We start from the raw sequence: 16,230 nt of genomic DNA on the forward strand, positions 1-16,230 counted from the left end.
GGCAGCGTCTGGGGGTGACACTGGCTCCCCCGGGGCCCTCCGCCTGATCCTGGGAAGTCGGGTATAGGAGCGTGGGATGATGTCGAAGGTCACCCTCCACCTGGGGTCTGGCAGTGTGACCAAGCCCTGACCACAGAGGCTGAGCTGCGGGGCGGGGGGGGGGCGGAGCAGAGGAGGTCGATGGGCGGGAGGAGGGGTCTGGGCAGAGCAGAGGGGCAGGCACAGCCGCCACGTCCCTCCTCATCCATTCTTTTGGAGCCTCCGTGTGCCAGGCGCTGAGAACAGCCGATGGAGACAACCGCCCCAGGGCGCTGGCATGCTAGTGAGGCCAGTTGTAGACCTGAACCAGCCGCCCACCCCACGCGGCCATGGGAACTTAAAGGAACCAAATTAAATACAACTTAAAATTGTATTTCTTCTGTAGCACTGACCACATTTCACGCGCTCCGTAGCCACATGGGGTAAGTGGCTTTGGACAGCGTAGGTGTAGACCATGTCTGTCATCCCAGAAAGCCCTCTGGGACGGTGTCGGTTCCCAGCGTCACGAGGGCTTTGGCTTTTACTCCAGAGAACGTGGAAAGCCACTGGGCAGTTTTGAGTTGTGAGGAGCTTGGAACAGGCAGGCAGAGGCAGGTTCACAAAAGCTGACGTGGTCCTGATGTGTTAGCATGCGGTGATGGAAAGGACCCCTCCAGAATTTTCCTGAGAAGGCTTTTGGGGTCCTGCCCTAACGAAAAGTGAAATTAAAAATTTTTATTAAGTATATTTATTAATATTTTATTTATTAGTATGTTAAAATGGTGCTTCAGATGACGGACCGGCAAGGCACCCTGGCCCTCGGTGGCTCCTGGGGCTGTCTTTGCTTAAGATGGCAGGGTTGGGGGCTCACAACGCTCTGCCCCCGGGAAATCCCCTCCGTGGCCAGTTCCAGACCCCTTAGAATTTCAGAATTGAACTGGGACACTCAGTTCTAGGGAGCGTGTTTCCTCTGGCGGTCCTGGGGCTGAGAAGTCTCTCTTCTGACACCTCAGATGACAGGTGGAGAGACTAGATGTGGAAGCCTGAGATCAGGCTTTCCTCCTGCTCCCCCCCCCCTCCAAACCCCTTCTCTTCTCTGGGAAGCAGCCTACCTCTCCAGCCAGCCTGGCGGAGGACTGGCCCCTCTCAGCCAGCGGGGCCAATGGGCTCCGTAGGCTGTGGTTGCCATGACGACCTTAGCTGGGCAGGTAGGAGCCTGGGTGAGGCTTCCGGAGCCATCTTGCTGAGGCCAGCACAGCCCAGCCCAGCTTCCCTCGGGCAGCAGCATGATCGTCACCGCCCCCTTAACTCACCAGTGTCCGGGCCCCACTTCTTAGCGCCCCCCCTTGTTGGGGACCTGGCCCTTCTTCCCACGTGGAGCCCAGCATAGAGCATGAGGGTCTGTTTATACGTCAGATCTGGGTTTGAAGCCTGGCTCTCTTATTCCCTGTCTCAGTGATCTTGGGTAAGTCACCAGCCCCTCAGAGCTCTGGTTTGTCACCTGTACAGGGTGAAATAACAGTCCTGGTACGGGGTGAGTTTGAGCAGGCGACTGTGACGCGTGGAGGGTTCCATGTGCAACCTGTGTTCCGTTCTGTGGCTGCCTGTCCATGCAGCCGTGCACATGTGTGTGCCATGTCCCGTGCACAGCCTCCCCTGGGTACTCTTTCTGCAGGACGGCCTGGAAGGATGGTCTTTGCGAGCTAGTCAAGGAGACTGGGCGATCACTGCCGCTCTGAACCTCCCCCACCCTGCCCCTGCCGGTGCCCCCGCCCCCAGGATCCCCAGGCTCTCAGGAGGGACTTGGGTGACAGTCACTGCCCACTGGAAGGTGGCAACCTCAGGAGGCCTTCTGGAGCTGAATGTGCTTCCAGAGGAGCCTGAAGTACAGGTCTAATTGAAGCAGGGAGAAGAATCCCAGGCCCCCCACCCTGTCTTCTCCTGGCCTCCCCTCTACCCCCCAGCCCCTGGGAGGTTCCTGGGAACCCAGTTTGAAAACCAAGGGACCCGGTCCACCGGTATAAGGTGGTGACGGCAGCACCTGGTACCCAGAAAGGTAGTGAGAACCAGAAATAACAAAGTTGTTACTGCTGAGTACTCATCGCTTCAGAGCTGGGGAAACTGAGGCCCAGCACAGCTAAACCCCTTGTTCCCATGGTCCCTGCCCGCTGAGCTGCCCGGCACATCCAGAGTCCTCTGAGAGCCTTCCCTGCTTGGTCCTCCCGGGATGGGAACTTGAAGGACGATCCCGTCCTCCTTTGACAGATGAGGGCGCCGAGGCCCAGAGGGCGGGCTGGCCGAGGTCACACAGCTGGGGCCCATCAGGCATAAGCCGGCCTTCTGTGTCCCCCTCCAGAGCTGCCCTCCTCGGAACACCTGAGTGTGGCCGACGCCACCTGGCTGGCCCTCAACGTGGTGTCGGGTGGTGGCAGCTTCTCCAGCTCCCAGCCCATCGGTGTGACCAAGATCGCCAAGTCGGTCATCGCCCCACTGGCCGATCAGAACATCTCCGTGTTCATGCTGTCCACCTACCAGACGGACTTCATCCTGGTGAGCAAGCTGCAGCCCGCGCCCAGGCAACATGCACACCCCCTCGGATGTGGTCTGTAAAGTTTGTGCCTCTCCCCGCCCAACCCATTTCGTGATCAGCTCAGAGAGAGGTCAAGGGTACCTTAGGGTCCTCAGTCCAGTGTCAGCATGGCCCTGGCTGGGCTCTAGCCCCACCCACCGCCTGCCCTTTGTGTGGACCATGCTGGGTTTAAGCTGGAGGCCAGGAAGTGAGGGCTGGGGGCGTGTGTGGGTGGGATGCCCTCCTAGCTGGATGTCTGGCTCCCCCAATCCCATACCCCGCCCCTGGGGTGGCAAGTGTGTCTGGTCATGGAGCCAGCGGCATTTCCTGGCTACGGTGTTATTCATGCTCTTCTCCCATAGGGCGTGGCCACCCTGGAGAGTCCTCCCAGGCCAGGGACAGGTGTGGGCGCCACACACAAGAGGGAGTGGGGGAGTGGACCTGCACCTCCTGGCCCTCGGCGCGGTGTCCTCTCCCCTCTGCATCCTCCCTGCTGCCCCTGGGGAGGCATGTGCCCCTGGTCCCAGGCTCCCGTCCCCAGCCAGGACAGCGGGAGGCGAGGACAGGGGAAGCTCATTCTGGGGACAGAATCTCAGAGTGAAGGGGCTGGCGACCCCAGGCCCGCTCCATCCGGGGACCACGGTACACTCACTCTCTGACTCCCCGTCCCCAGGTGCGCGAGCGGGACCTGCCCTTCGTTACCCACACCTTGTCATCAGAGTTCACCATCCTGCGGGTCGTCAATGGCGAGACAGTGGCAGCCGAGAACCTCGGCATCACCAACGGCTTCGTGAAGCCCAAGATGGGTGAGTTGGGGGAGGGGGAGGGTTGTGCAGAGAGACCTCAAGAAATTACCAAGTCCTGCCCCAGGGCAGCCCCATTCTCAGAGCATCGGTTGAGGGCCAGGCATAACACGGTACAACAGTCCTGATCAGGCTCTGTTCCCAAGGTCTAGCCAGGGCAGTGGATGTGGATGCAGCCAGCAATGGCCAGAGGCCACTTCTGACCCAGTCCAGGCTATCAGGGCAGGCCTCCCAGAGGCAGTGACTCTCAAGCTGAAGCTTGGAGCACAAGTAGGAGCTAAGCCAGGTGGTGAAGGCTGGGAAGGGCGTTCCAGGCAGGCGGCGTGGCATGTGCAGAGGCCCGGGGGCCTGGGGGTGGGCCTGGAGGATCAGGAGAGCTGTAGGGGGTGCTGGAGGCTGGAGAAGCGACAGGGGCCAGGTCTTGCAGGGCCTGCAGCCGGCCTCCCCAGAGCAGCTGCCGGCTGACCCCACCCCTCTTCCTGGGCCCTCTCCTGCCCCACGATGCTCCTCTCCTCCTGGCCTCAGCGCCCCTTGTCTTTGTGCTCTCACAGTCCAGAGGCCCGTCATCCACCCACTGTCCAGCCCGAGCAACAGGTTCTGTGTCACCAGCCTGGACCCTGACACACTGCCCGCTGTTGCCACACTCCTCATGGACGTCATGTTCTACTCCAACGGGTAGGGCCTCCTCGGGTGTGAGGGGCTGCCGGGTGGCCAAGGGGAGACACGGCTCTGTCTAGCAGCCCCAGTCTGAGGGGGGAGGCGCAGACCTGCCCTGGGAGCTCGTTTGAGAAGCGAGGCGTGGCCGTACCCCAGATCCCCATTCTAAGAGGGGAGAATGGCGTTCCTTGGGAACCCAAAACTTGGTGAAGCCCTAGGCCCACATGTGGATATGATAAACGCCCCACGGTCACCTGAGCTCCTAGGGCAAGCCCAGTCATTTGAAGAGCTGGGACCTCAGGATTTTTCATTTGGTGGACGACAGCTTTGCATTTTTCCTCAGGGCAGATTGTAAGTTTTGGCCAACACCCGTGGAGCGGGGCCAGGGGCCAGTGAGCTGACAGTGACCATAGACTGTGCCCTGAGGTGTGGGCCATCACAGGGACAGAGAGGCCACCCCAGGAAGGGGCAAGTGTAGCCTGTGCCGAGGGCGGGATGGGTCTCCAGAAACGTGCGGCGCGGCGCTCATCTCTGCGACTGCCGTGGAAGCAGCCACACCTCACGGATGCAGAGACCGATGCAGGTGGTGCCTCAGGGTCCGCCAGCAAGGCAGGAGCAGAGCCAGGACTTGGCCCGTGCTCTTCCCAGCACCCCCAGACTGATGGGCGGGGCAGGGGGGCCTGGGGGCCCCACTCCACCCCTCACCGGCTGCCCCGCCCCCAGAGCGAAGGACCCCTTGGCGGCCGGCGACGACTGCGGCCACATCCGCTTCTTCTCCTTCTCCCTCATCGAGGGCTACGTCTCCCTGGTGATGGACGTGCAGACCCAGCAGAGGTGAGCCGGGGCCCGGCCTGGGGGCTTGTGATGGGCTCATCACCCACGTGGTCCCAGGAAGTCCCTACCCCAGCCCTTCATTGCAGGGGAGTGGCCCCGGGTCATCCAGCGCCATCCCGTGCTGTTTGTCCCTCGCCCCCCCCGACCCCCGTCTGGAGCTGGGGAGGGGTACCCTGACCAGCCTGAGCAAAGGGGGCAGTTGTTCCAAAGCCCAGTCCCCGCTTTGCCTTCCTTCTCCCCCTACCCAACCCCAGACGCGGAAGGTGCCGAGCGAGTGCGCTGAGGGCTTGGGAGAGTCCTTGGGGCCCCTGAGCTCAGGCCAGACACCCCCCTTGCTCTGGCCCTACGTCAGTGCCCAAGGACAGGGAGTGCTCCAGGGAGGGCTGGCTGACGGAGCAGCGTTCCTACCTGGGGATTAACATCGCTCGCTCCCTTTCAAGGTTTCCCAGTAACTTGTTGTTCACGAGTGCATCTGGAGAGCTCTGGAAGATGGTGCGGATTGGAGGACAGCCCCTAGGATTTGGTGAGCCCTGGGGGGCTGGGGCCGGCATTGCCGAGAGCCGTGCATCTGTACCCCTGGTATAGATGGGGAGACTGAGGTCCCCACAGCCCATGCCGGTCCCTTGACCAGTGAGTGACAGGAGGCACTGGCCTCGGAGGATGGAAGAGCAGCTTCAACCAAAGCACTCTTCTCCATCCCCTCCCCACTGAAAAATTAAAACCTGCTTATTATTAGAATATTGGGAACATGATAAAAATAGAAAAGGAAAAAAAAAAAATCTCTTCTTAGTCCCACTGTTGACAGGGAATGACTGTTGTCATTTTTAATGAGTTTCTTTTTTAACACAATTGCCGAACAGCTCACAGTAAAACTCAGACATCCCAGCCCCTCACCCTCGTCCCTATGTAATCACAGTGACCTCATCCCCCAGGAGAAAATTCACAGGAATCCCCCAAGACTCAGTCTAGCTTCAGTTTCCACAATCGTCCAGACTGTCTTTGGTAGATAGTTTTTCCCATCAGCGTATTCCGAGGGGCCACGGGTCTCAGTCCCCTCGGTTAGAAGGGCCACACGGTACCGATTCTCCCGGCGCTGGGTGTAGGCTGCTGGCCCCATTGTGATGACTGCATTGCCTTGAGCAGCCATTGTGATGAGCCCCATTGTCTTGATGAGACATGATTTCTTTGGGCTAGACTTGTCAGACCCAAGACCTGGAACCCAGAAGAGGCTCTTGGTAAATCACGTTTGTTTCGGGGAGCGCCCCTTAGCTGGCCCTGATGGGATCAGTAAATCCTGATTTCCCGTAGACAGAGTGCAGAATGTTCCAGATAAAGCTCAAAGACTGCTCCAGGGGCCGTGGGGTCAGCCCAGGGGGCTCTGCTTCTGGGACGGGACATGAAGGTGGCAGGGCATTTTGACCTGAGGGCCACAGGTCGGAGAGGGAACCAGGTTCTGCCGCCTGCCTGTGGCTTTCTCTGGACAAGGCCGCAGAGGGACAGCAACTAGCAGGACCGGACAGCACCCCCTAACTTTGCTCACATCAGGGCCAAAGCCAGAGCCATCCCGGGGGCAGGACAGCGGGCTGCTTTCTGCAGTGCTAGGAAATGTACACCGAAGGCTCCTGGTCCAACCCTGGGCTCCAGCCTGTCTCTCGGGGCCACCTTCTCCACAGACCCCAGCATTTCTCCCACCCACATTTGCTGCCCAGTTTGGGGCCGTGGGGATGTGGAGACCCAGTAGCCTAGAGGCAAGTTCGCCAGTGAAGGAGGCTGAAGGAAACCAGGGTGACCTTGGGCAGGTTGCTTAACCTCTGAGCCTCAGTTTCCTAGTCTGTAAAACAAGGGTGATGGTAGATCCTGCTTCAGGGTGGTGCGAAGCCCTCCATGACGTGTCAGTTACACCGAGTGCTCAGCAAGCAGCAGTTGCTGTCACTATCACATGTAAGGACATGTAAGGCTTGGAGAGGGTTGAGGAAGGGAAGGCTTCCCAGACGAGGTGGCCCCAGAGGTGACCGGTGGATGTTAACCTGGCTGACGGGGAGGAGAGGGCGGCACCAGCAGAGGTGGGTGTGACGCAGCAGTGCCTCTCCATGGTAGAAACAGTGGAAAAGAGCCTCACCAGGTCATCACAGGCAAAGGGGCAGGCGTCACTGGAGACTCAGATGAGAAGCAGGAAGTTGTGCATATCAGTTTATCTTTTTTTTTTTTTTTTTTTTTTTTTTTTACTGAAGTAGAGTTGATTTACAATGTTATGTTAATTTCTGCTATACAGCAAAGTGATTCAGTTATATATACATATATATAGAAGCAGGAAGTTGTGCATATCAGTTTATCTTTTTTTTTTTTTTTTTTTTTTTTTTTACTGAAGTAGAGTTGATTTACAATGTTATGTTAATTTCTGCTATACAGCAAAGTGATTCAGTTATATATACATATATATGTATTCTTTTTCATATTCTTTTCCATTTTAGTTTATTACAGGATATTGAATATAGTTCCCTGTGCCATACAGTAGGGCCTTGTTGTTTATCCATCCTATATGTAATAGTTTGCGTCTGCTAACCCCAACCTCCCACTCCAGCCCCCTCCCCCTCGGCAACCACAAGTCTGATCTCTGTCTGAGAGTCTGTTTCTGTTTCGTAGATAGGTTCATTTGTGTCATATTTTAGATTCCACATGTAAGTGATATCACATGGTGTTTGTCTTTCTCTGTCTGACTTACTTCGCTTAGTATGATCATCTCTAGATCCATCCATGTTGCTGCAGATGGCGTTATCTCATTCTTTTTTATGGCTGAGTAGCAGTCCATTGTGTATATACGTACCACATCTTCTTTATCCATTCATCTGTCAGTGGACATTTAGTTGTTTCCATGTCTTGGCTATTGTGAATCGTGCTGCTGCGAACATGGGGTGCATGTATCTTTTTGAATTAAGAGTTTTGTCTGGATATAAGCCCAGGAGTGGGATTGCTGGATCATATGGCAAATGTATTTTTAGTTTTTTGAGGAACCTCCGTACTCTTTTTCATAGTGGCTGCACCGACCGTGTGGGAGGGTTCCCTTTTCTCCACACCCTCTCCAGCATTTGTTATTTGTAGATTTTTTTAGTGATGGCCATTCTGACCTGTGTGAGGTGGTACCTCATTGGAGTTTTATTTGCATTTCTCTAATAATCAGTGATGCGTATCAGCTTATCTTTTTATCCCCAGCTTTGGTTCAAGTTTACCAAAATACACTCAGTATAATAATATTACAGAAAAAAGAAAGTCAGGTTGAAGGGAGAATCGAGGTGGGATAGTAGAAGAAACTTGAATCGTCTTACCATCTGCAGTTGCCCCGGGCTGTTTTGAGGGCCTCACCGGCGGGCGACAGGGGACACAGTATGTGAGGAGCAGCCCTGTGAACCTAGCAGGCAGCCGCTGGACCTACCTTCCCGGGATGTGGAGGGTTTTAGCACCAGGCTAATAGCTATAAATAGCCCTGCAAGGAAGATGACTTGAGAATCTGAAAGATTCTAGACTGGCGAATTCCATATGTTTTAGACCACGGTTTGCAGGAAATATGTTTTCCATCACAGCCCAGCACGCACATACACAAACAACTCTACAGTTTCACAAAACTGCACTCGCTCTGGTGCTGAGCTGTTTGCCCTTTCCTCTTCTGTTGTCATTTTATAAAACACTGGTTACCAGCCTTCTACATTGATGTCCCAAATGGGCCATGACCACCCACGGTTTGAAAGGCACCATTCTAGACCCTAATCTCCTACCCGCCCCCCACCCCCCTTCACAGAACTGAAAATGAATGTGTCTGTAGCTAAAGAATCTTAGGACACAACCGGTCTCCACCACGTAGCAGCACAGACGGTCACCAGAAGTGCAAGCACGAGGCCTGTACAGCCACCAAAGGGGCCCATGGGTCCAGCCAGGAGCCCCGGGAGACCAAGCAGAAAGCAGGAGCTTGAGAGACCTGCAGGGTCATGTCTAGGTCCCAGGGTGGGCTGACAAGCAGGACCAGGGCTGGGGAGTGAAAGGGCGCCGGGGAGGCTGGGGTTGGGGGAAGGGTGAAGCCCAGCTTGATGCCCAGGCTCTGGCCCCAGAATCCCATGGGGAGCTGGTGGCCAGATCTGGACTCTCCCACCCCATCGGGACAGCGCTGGGGAAATGCGTCATCGCCAGAATCAGAACAGTAGCTTTGAGGGGTTGTGCTGATGGAGAGAAGAGTGGTCCTCAGATCCTGGAGGTCTTCCTGTAGGAGGAAGCTTTGCATGGTGCCTTCAAAGCGGGGAGGAGGGTGGAGGAGAGGGGAGAACCATCCCCAGGCAACCCCAAGGCCACCTTCTTGGCTGAGGTTTGGAGGAGGCCAGAAAGCCACTGCTTTGGAGATCCAGAAGGCGAAGGAAGTGACATTCCTCGTGATCAGATGCCTGACGCTGCCTTTAGGACAGGCAGGGACCTTTACCCAGTGGGGACACTGATGAGGAAACTGAGGCTCAGAGAGAGGAAGTGACTTGGCCACGTCATCTGGCTAGAAAAGGGCGACAAAAAAGAGGGCCTGAACCCGCATCCTCTTACCGCCACGCTACCTCCAGCTCTGTTTAGGGAACTCGCAAGATGGCCGGGAAGATGAGTCCAAACTACGAGGCACGGGGAACAGGCAGAGGGTGGTCACGCTTAGACAGAAGTGGCTTCTGCGGAGCCCTGAGGATGGAGAGCTCACTGCTGGCCAAAGAGATCGGAGAAGCCTGCTGGATGGAGGGGTGGGGAGTCTCTGGGAAGCTTGCGGGTACAGGGCAGGCACTGCCAGCAGAGAGAGGGGAGAGGCCAAAGCTGTGCTGGGTGGCCGGCGGGGGAGGAGGCTGAACGCGGTCCCCGCCTCTGTCCCCAGATGAGTGCGGCATCGTGGCCCAGATCTCCGAGCCCTTAGCTGCTGCTGACATCCCCGCCTACTACATCAGTACCTTCAAGTTCGACCACGCACTGGTGAGTGTCCGGCACCGGCCCCCAGGCAGGGCAGGCCCGGCTCCGGGGGCTCACGGGCGCCTGCTTCCCACCCCTCGCAGGTACCAGAAGAAAACATCATTGGCGTCATCAGCGCCCTGAAAGTCAGCCAAGCAGAGAAGCATTAGAAGGGCCTCTTCCTCTCCTCCCCGTCTGCCCCCCAGGCCTGGGCCCAGCCCCACCCTGAAGATTCTTCTCGCAGTATTTCTCAACAGACTGGAAAATCGGCCCCGGGGCCCCCAAGGAAGGGGTCCCTAGGACACGCCCCTGATGGCTGACCCCGCCAGGCCTGTGGCCCAAGCCAAGGCCTCTCCATGCCCTACTGCCTTCCTGGAGCCCCCAGACCCTCCAGAGAACCCCCCCCCCACCTCCTTCCCCCACCCCTACCCCAGAAAATGACGTCTGAGGCCCAGGGAGCTCGTGAGCTCACCCACCTTCTCCTCCTGCCTCGCCCACGGCCGGGGGCAGGGCAGACGCCAAAGGAAGCTAGCGCCTTCTACAGGACACTGGGAGTACCGAGTCTCGGGTCATCCTGGGGGGCTGGCTGAGTTCATGGGGCCCCGGAAGGCCCTTGTGAGGGTAGGGGTTCTGGCCCCTGTGGTCACTGGTCTCTGCTTCCACTGGCTCCGGGCTGGTTCCTGCAGAGTAGAGGCTAGTGGACAGCCCTCTGGTTGTGCGCTGGTGAGGCTCCAAGGGAGCACGGGTGGGGCCCTGAGCTGGGGGGGGGGGACCCCAGTCCCCCAGAACCTGGCCTGCCAGCCACGGGGCCTGCGCCCCAACTCCCAGCAAGACTGCCAAAGGGGCCTGTCCAGACCCTCCCCACCACAAGCGCTCAGTCCCGGGGGGAGGGGGGTTCCCAAGAGACCCACCAGCCTGGGGCACGAGCTCCTGTCCCCTCTGCTTTCCCTGGACCCTCCTGGGGCTGGCAGAGCCTCGGGTTCCCCTAAATGGGGGCAGCCCCAGCATTCTGGGCCTGGGGTTTCTTAGGTCACCCCCACCTCCCCAGCAGTTAACTAGACCAGCACAGGGCTCCCCCGTTTTCCTGCCCCGCCCCCTCGCCCCACTTTTGGGGGAAAGTGGAAGGCCTCTGCCCCCAACTCACTTGCCCACCCACCCCTCGGTCCAGGGACCGTGGCGTTCATGAGTACTTGACCTGGGAGGCAGCTTATCTGAGCCTTAATAGAGAAACCCGTACCTTGTTTTAGTTTCTTATTTAATGTATTTGCACCCAGGCCGCAGTTGGCAGTAGTTTCAGGGGATGGCCCGCTGAGTCTGTCGGGGCTCAGAGTGTGACATCGCTTGGTTGGCATCCTGTGGCTCCAGGGACAAGCTTGAGAATCGGGAGCTGCTTCCAGGGGTCTCGGCCCCCCCTTTGGAGCAGAAAGCTGGGAGCAGAGAGGTCTGTTACGATACAGGGGTCCCCGGGGCGTCCCCCCACGGAGCTGCCACGGCAGAGCGGTTCTGAGCATCAGAGGGGACTCGAGGGCCGCAGGGCGGTGGACGGCCAGGTGGCAAGCCAGCCCCCTCGGAGAATGGGGTCCCCCCCGTGCCTCCTCTCCAGCTGGGGGTGTTTTCCAAGCAAGCAGGACCTGCAGGGTCCTCCTCGGTGCCCGGGCAGCAGCTGACACGTGCTGTCCCTGAGAAGCTCGGAGGAGAAGGGACATTCTCTCGGGCTGGTGAAGCCCCACCCACCCCCATTCTCTGTGCCGCGTGGGACCCTCTGAGCCATGGAAACCCACCAGGTGGGGAAGCTGTCTGTCTGGATCCTTGCAGATGTTCGGGGCCCAAGTACTGATTCGGAACCCACGTGTTTTTTTTTAAGTTAATTCATTTTGCACAAAACACCAAAACATGTCAATCGTTTGCTGGTTCCAAAACGGGGGTGTCCACGTGGGCAGGGCAGCACTTCACGCCCCGAGAGTCCCCTTACTGTCCTTGGAAGGCCTTGATTTTTCCGTGGCACGAGCTCCAGACCCCTTCCTGTCTGTCCCCCCGCTCACCGTGTCACTCCCCCGCCTCTCCTCCCTGCCGAGCAAGTGTGTCGGCCCCTTGACCCCCAGAAACGTGTGCTCCCTAGACCCCCTAGGACGTATATTGTACACACATATAAATACCTGTGTTTTATGTTGATATAGATCTATACTGTAAATAGCATATATACTTGAGCAATATATATGTTAATATATACTGTGTGAGTGTGCACACGCGTGTGTGCGTGGGGGGGGGGGGCGTGAGGGCTTCCGCCCCGCGGTGTCTGCCGTGCACACAGGCACGTTTTGAGCCACCATATATTTTTAATTCAAGTATATAGGCAATACGATTACTAGAGAAGCCGGCTGGCTGCCTCGGCCCGGACTTGAGAGAAAAACTACACCAGCGGCCCAGGAACTGAGCTCCGGGGCGGGTGCTGAGGGTCCCTACCCCCTCCTCCCCGAGTCTCCCTTGAAAGCTGGATTCGGAGGCCCCTTCCTGTAATCCCGTTGGCGCGACCAAGGCCCCTGGACACCCCTGTTTTATTTGGGGGACGGTGGCACAGAGGGAGGAACGGTTGGAACAGAAGAGCCCCCTTGCCGGTGCTCTCAGCCGGAAGACCTGGACCAGCTGGGCGGGCGCCCTCCGGCTTTGCGTCCAGCTCTGCTCCCACAGCCCCATCAGCTGATTTCTTTCGCTTCAGAAGCCTCAGGTTCTCTCCCCAGGTCGCCTCCTGGGGCCTGGCCCCATCCGACTGAGAAAGGGACGGATGGATGCCCTTGGCGTTGTTTCCGGGAGGGGCTGGTGCAAGGACTCGGCCCTCTGGGCTCCACAGGTGTGTATCCAGCTGACAGGGCGGGAGCCAATACCCTGGAAACCTGCCCCCTCTATTTCACGCCCCCCCCCCACCACACCGTCCCGCTGGGTGCAGAGGCCGGCGTATCGTCGGTGCCTGTGTGTGCCCGTGAGTCAGCGGTTGGGTCTCCAGCAATCTGGGGGAAGGATGAGTGGTCTCCCCGGTGGCTGGCTGCCCCCAGCCATCTCTGGCTTTGCTGTGCGCAGGGGTCCCCGGACCCCCGGAGAGGCGGCCTGAAGAGGGTGCCCTGTCAGGCTGAGGCACTCTAGGCTCTGGCTTGGGGCTGAGCGGGTGGCCCGGGAGCTGCCACCTGGGCTCCGTGTGTGTCGTTTGAGTCTGTGCTGGTTCCTGGTAAGAAGAGCTCAGGCCATCTAAACGCTGCGCTCGCCCCTCACCCGCCCCGTCCCTGCGCACTGCAGAGCGGCGCGAGGTTCAGGGAGACCGGGAGCCGCGATCACCCACTTCACCCCTGCCCCCGATTATACAAATCGGCCCCTTTGGCTCAGCTCTCAACATGGGCGCCCCTGGTTCCTAAGAAACCCCATTCTCCCTCGGCCCTAGTCCTGACCCAGCAAAGAGTTGGGCAGTGCCCGCTTTGCACCTCTTTCCTCCACAGGGGTTTCCAGAGCCCCCCAGGAGGCGGTGCCCACACCACTGACCTCAGCCCAGGGCACCCATCCAAGCAGGAGAGGCACATAAGACCTCCCTTCCCCAGGATTCCGGGGGTCCAGAACCCCCCAAGCACCAGCATTCTCCCCCTCCCATCAACTCCGGGCCACAGGCCCCTGGTGGGAAGGGAGGGACCGGGTGACCCGGAGCTGGCCGCTGTGGCCTCCCCATGCGGGCAGCATGGCCTCGGTGGCCAGTGTGGTGTCCAGAAGATGCATGGCCGGTTGGGGCTTGTCCCCTCTGTGGTGACAGAGGATGCCACGGAGCTCAGGAGAGAAGGCTGTGGGGGGATAGGAAGGGCCAGGCCCCCACCCCAAGCCAGCGGTACCATTTGCCTGATAATCAAAGATGAACCTGCCCACCCACCACCCGCCCCTTCTGGCCACACTTCCCAGCCACCCTGGGCCACCTTTCTGAGCCTCTGGACCTGGATGTGGGCACAAGCAGGGCCCTTCCCAGCCCCAGCTAAGAGAGGGGACCTTGGGGACCTTCCAGGTGGTAGCGCTACAGCCCTGTGCCAGGAATTTTTGATGCTCCTTCCTGAGGGAAAATTGTGGCAGGGGAGCGGGTAGGAAGGAAGCACCCCCAGTGTATGTGTCTGTGGCCAGCGTAAGCCATGGCTGGGGAGCAGCCAGCCGGGCGCTGCCGTTATGGCCACCGAGAAGCGGAGTCGGTGGTTGGCTTGGCAGGCAGAGCTTGGGGGAGGACGATGGGGTCTCTCAGCGGTGGAGAGACAGGGGCTTGGGCTCTTCAGGTTTCCTGGGTACTGTGCTGAGGCAGGGGCTAGGCCTGGAGGGGGCAGTAGCCCTCTATTCAAGGAGGCCGCCTGGGAAGGGAGCCACCAAGATGGCGCATGTTGGTCAACCAAGATGGCAGACGGCGGTCAGCCCAGCAGAGGGTGGGCTTGGGAAGGGTGGACGGGACTTGTGAGGGGAGTGGAGGCCCGGTGTGGAGCCCCGGCGTAGCTAGATACCTTTCCTCACATGCCAGCTCTTTTCCATTCTTTCATTTTCAAATTAGAGGCAGCAAAAGGACCCTTTTCCGTAGACGGAGGGAGAGAGGAAGCTGCGGGGTGGGCTATGGCCTTCAGCTTTGAAACCCACGCCCTCCTGGGAAGCCTCCTTTCTTGGGAGGGAAGGATGGGAGCTGTTGGCTGAGGCAGCCTGCTGTCCCTGGGGCTGAGGGCACCAGGAGTGGCCTGGAGTACAGGTAGAAGCCTGCGGCCTGGCCCGTGCTTTCGCGGGGCGGCCTGGTGGGGAGGGAGCCTGTGGCTCTCGGTTCGGTTCTCGGTGTGGGAGGCTGTGAACGCGGCAAGTGCTGGGCGTCAGAGCAGTGTTCTGGGCAGGACCACACGTGTGTATACGCACACGTGAGTGTGAGCGTGCGCTGTGTCATGCGCCCTAGTGTGGACGCGAGCACACACGTGCAGAGCCCAGATCTGAGTGAAGGGACTGGCTCGTCCAGTATTTCGAGGCCTGCGTACGTTCTTACCCCAGGGCCACACGTAGAGTTGAAGGGGTGCGGGCGGCAGACCTCGAACGCAAGGCAGCCCCACCCCCCCTCGACTTTGCTAAAACTGCTCTGCGGGACGGACGGGGCAGAGGTGTCCCTGCAGGGGCTGTGCTCCGCCCTGCAGAGGCCCGGAGGTCCATGCAGCCAAGGGCTAGACCTGCTGGGCGGACTCCTCAGAAGCAGCCAGTCCTGAAGACAGTATTTACAGGGAGGGGTTCTGGGGGCTGGTGCCCCTTCGCCTACTGGGGCTCGTCCATGAAGAGCATCCAACATAGTTGGAAACCGGAGTGGAGGGCCGGTGGGGTGGGTGAAAAACAGGCCAAATTCAGGTCCCAAGGCAGAGGCCAAGCCCAGTGCATTTTCCTGTCCACTGCTTCAGTTTACCTGTTCAGAAAATGGTCCAGGAAGAGCTGGGCAGGGTTGGCTCCAAAACTGGGGGTGGGGAGGAGCTAACAGCAAACAAAACCCCAAGCCCTCCTTGCTCTTTGCCAAAATCATTTCCGTTATCCTGAGATGGGGGTGAGTGGATGTTGGCTGCACAGCAGGGCTCAGAGGGGCCTCTGCCCTGCCCAGGGTTTCGCCCTGGGGCTCTGGCCCTCCCCTGGCACGCCCCGGGTCACCAGCAGTAGCAACGGCACTTGCATCTGTCCCAAGGTCTGGGCGAGGGGAGAACTGGGCAGCCCTGTACCCCAGGCCCTCACACTTTCCTTCTTTCTTGAAAAAACACAAAACCCTTGAGATTCATGTACTGTATGGCGGAGAGAAAAAAAAAGTACCTAATGTTCCCCCAAAAAAAGACAGTATATTTTGTACTTTGTAAAGTGTTCATTAAAATGGAAGAAAAAAATGATGTTGGCTGACGGCTGTCTGATTTTGTGCTGATCCAGGGCTATGTCTCATCTCTCTCCCTTCTCCATACCGTGGGTGGGGGAACATAGGCCAGGAGCTGGGAGGAGCCAAAGCAAGAATCCGAGAGAGGAAATAGCCCTGAGAACGAGAGGGACTGTATTAGTTACCCAGTGCTGTATAACAAGTTGCCCCAAAACGTAAGGCTTAAAATGATTATTTGTGTGTCCTGGTTTTGGTGGGTTAGGAATTTGGGGGCAGTTGGAGCAGCTTGGGCTCAGAGTCTCTCATGAGGCTGCAGGCATCTGAAGCTCGGCTGGGGCTAGAGGGTCTATTTCCAAGGTGCTTAATCCACATGGCTGGCAAGCTGGGCCTGGCTGTCAGCAGGAAGCCTGTTCCTCTCCACGTGGGTCTCCGCTGCTTGAGTGTCCTCGTCGTATGGTGCCTGGCTTCCCCCAGAGCAAGGGGTTCAAGGACCAAGGTAGGAACTAAAA

General features: G+C 58.5%; 2 protein-coding genes across 3 annotated transcripts in view; one reads left to right on the forward strand and one right to left on the reverse strand.

Annotated features, from left to right (window-relative positions):
• The window catches only part of CASTOR2 (cytosolic arginine sensor for mTORC1 subunit 2), a 55,637-nt gene extending 43,568 nt beyond the window's left edge, over positions 1-12,069 (forward strand). For both annotated transcript variants that reach the window (XM_024125135.3, XM_024125141.3), the window contains 7 exons: positions 2,375-2,568; positions 3,261-3,393; positions 3,942-4,065; positions 4,771-4,881; positions 5,322-5,404; positions 9,770-9,864; positions 9,945-12,069. In XM_024125135.3, coding sequence (XP_023980903.1) covers positions 2,375-2,568; positions 3,261-3,393; positions 3,942-4,065; positions 4,771-4,881; positions 5,322-5,404; positions 9,770-9,864; positions 9,945-10,010 — 806 coding nt within the window. In that variant the 3' untranslated portion in view covers positions 10,011-12,069. The remainder of the gene's footprint in view (positions 1-2,374; positions 2,569-3,260; positions 3,394-3,941; positions 4,066-4,770; positions 4,882-5,321; positions 5,405-9,769; positions 9,865-9,944) is intronic.
• The window catches only part of RCC1L (RCC1 like), a 58,891-nt gene continuing 53,738 nt past the window's right edge, over positions 11,078-16,230 (reverse strand). Inside the window, exon 11 of the mRNA XM_024120567.3 lies at positions 11,078-16,224. Coding sequence (XP_023976335.1) covers positions 16,117-16,224 — 108 coding nt within the window. The 3' untranslated portion in view covers positions 11,078-16,116. The remainder of the gene's footprint in view (positions 16,225-16,230) is intronic.

Source organism: Physeter macrocephalus, chromosome 14, assembly GCF_002837175.3.
Source record: "Physeter macrocephalus isolate SW-GA chromosome 14, ASM283717v5, whole genome shotgun sequence".
Taxonomy (NCBI): domain Eukaryota; kingdom Metazoa; phylum Chordata; class Mammalia; order Artiodactyla; family Physeteridae; genus Physeter; species Physeter macrocephalus.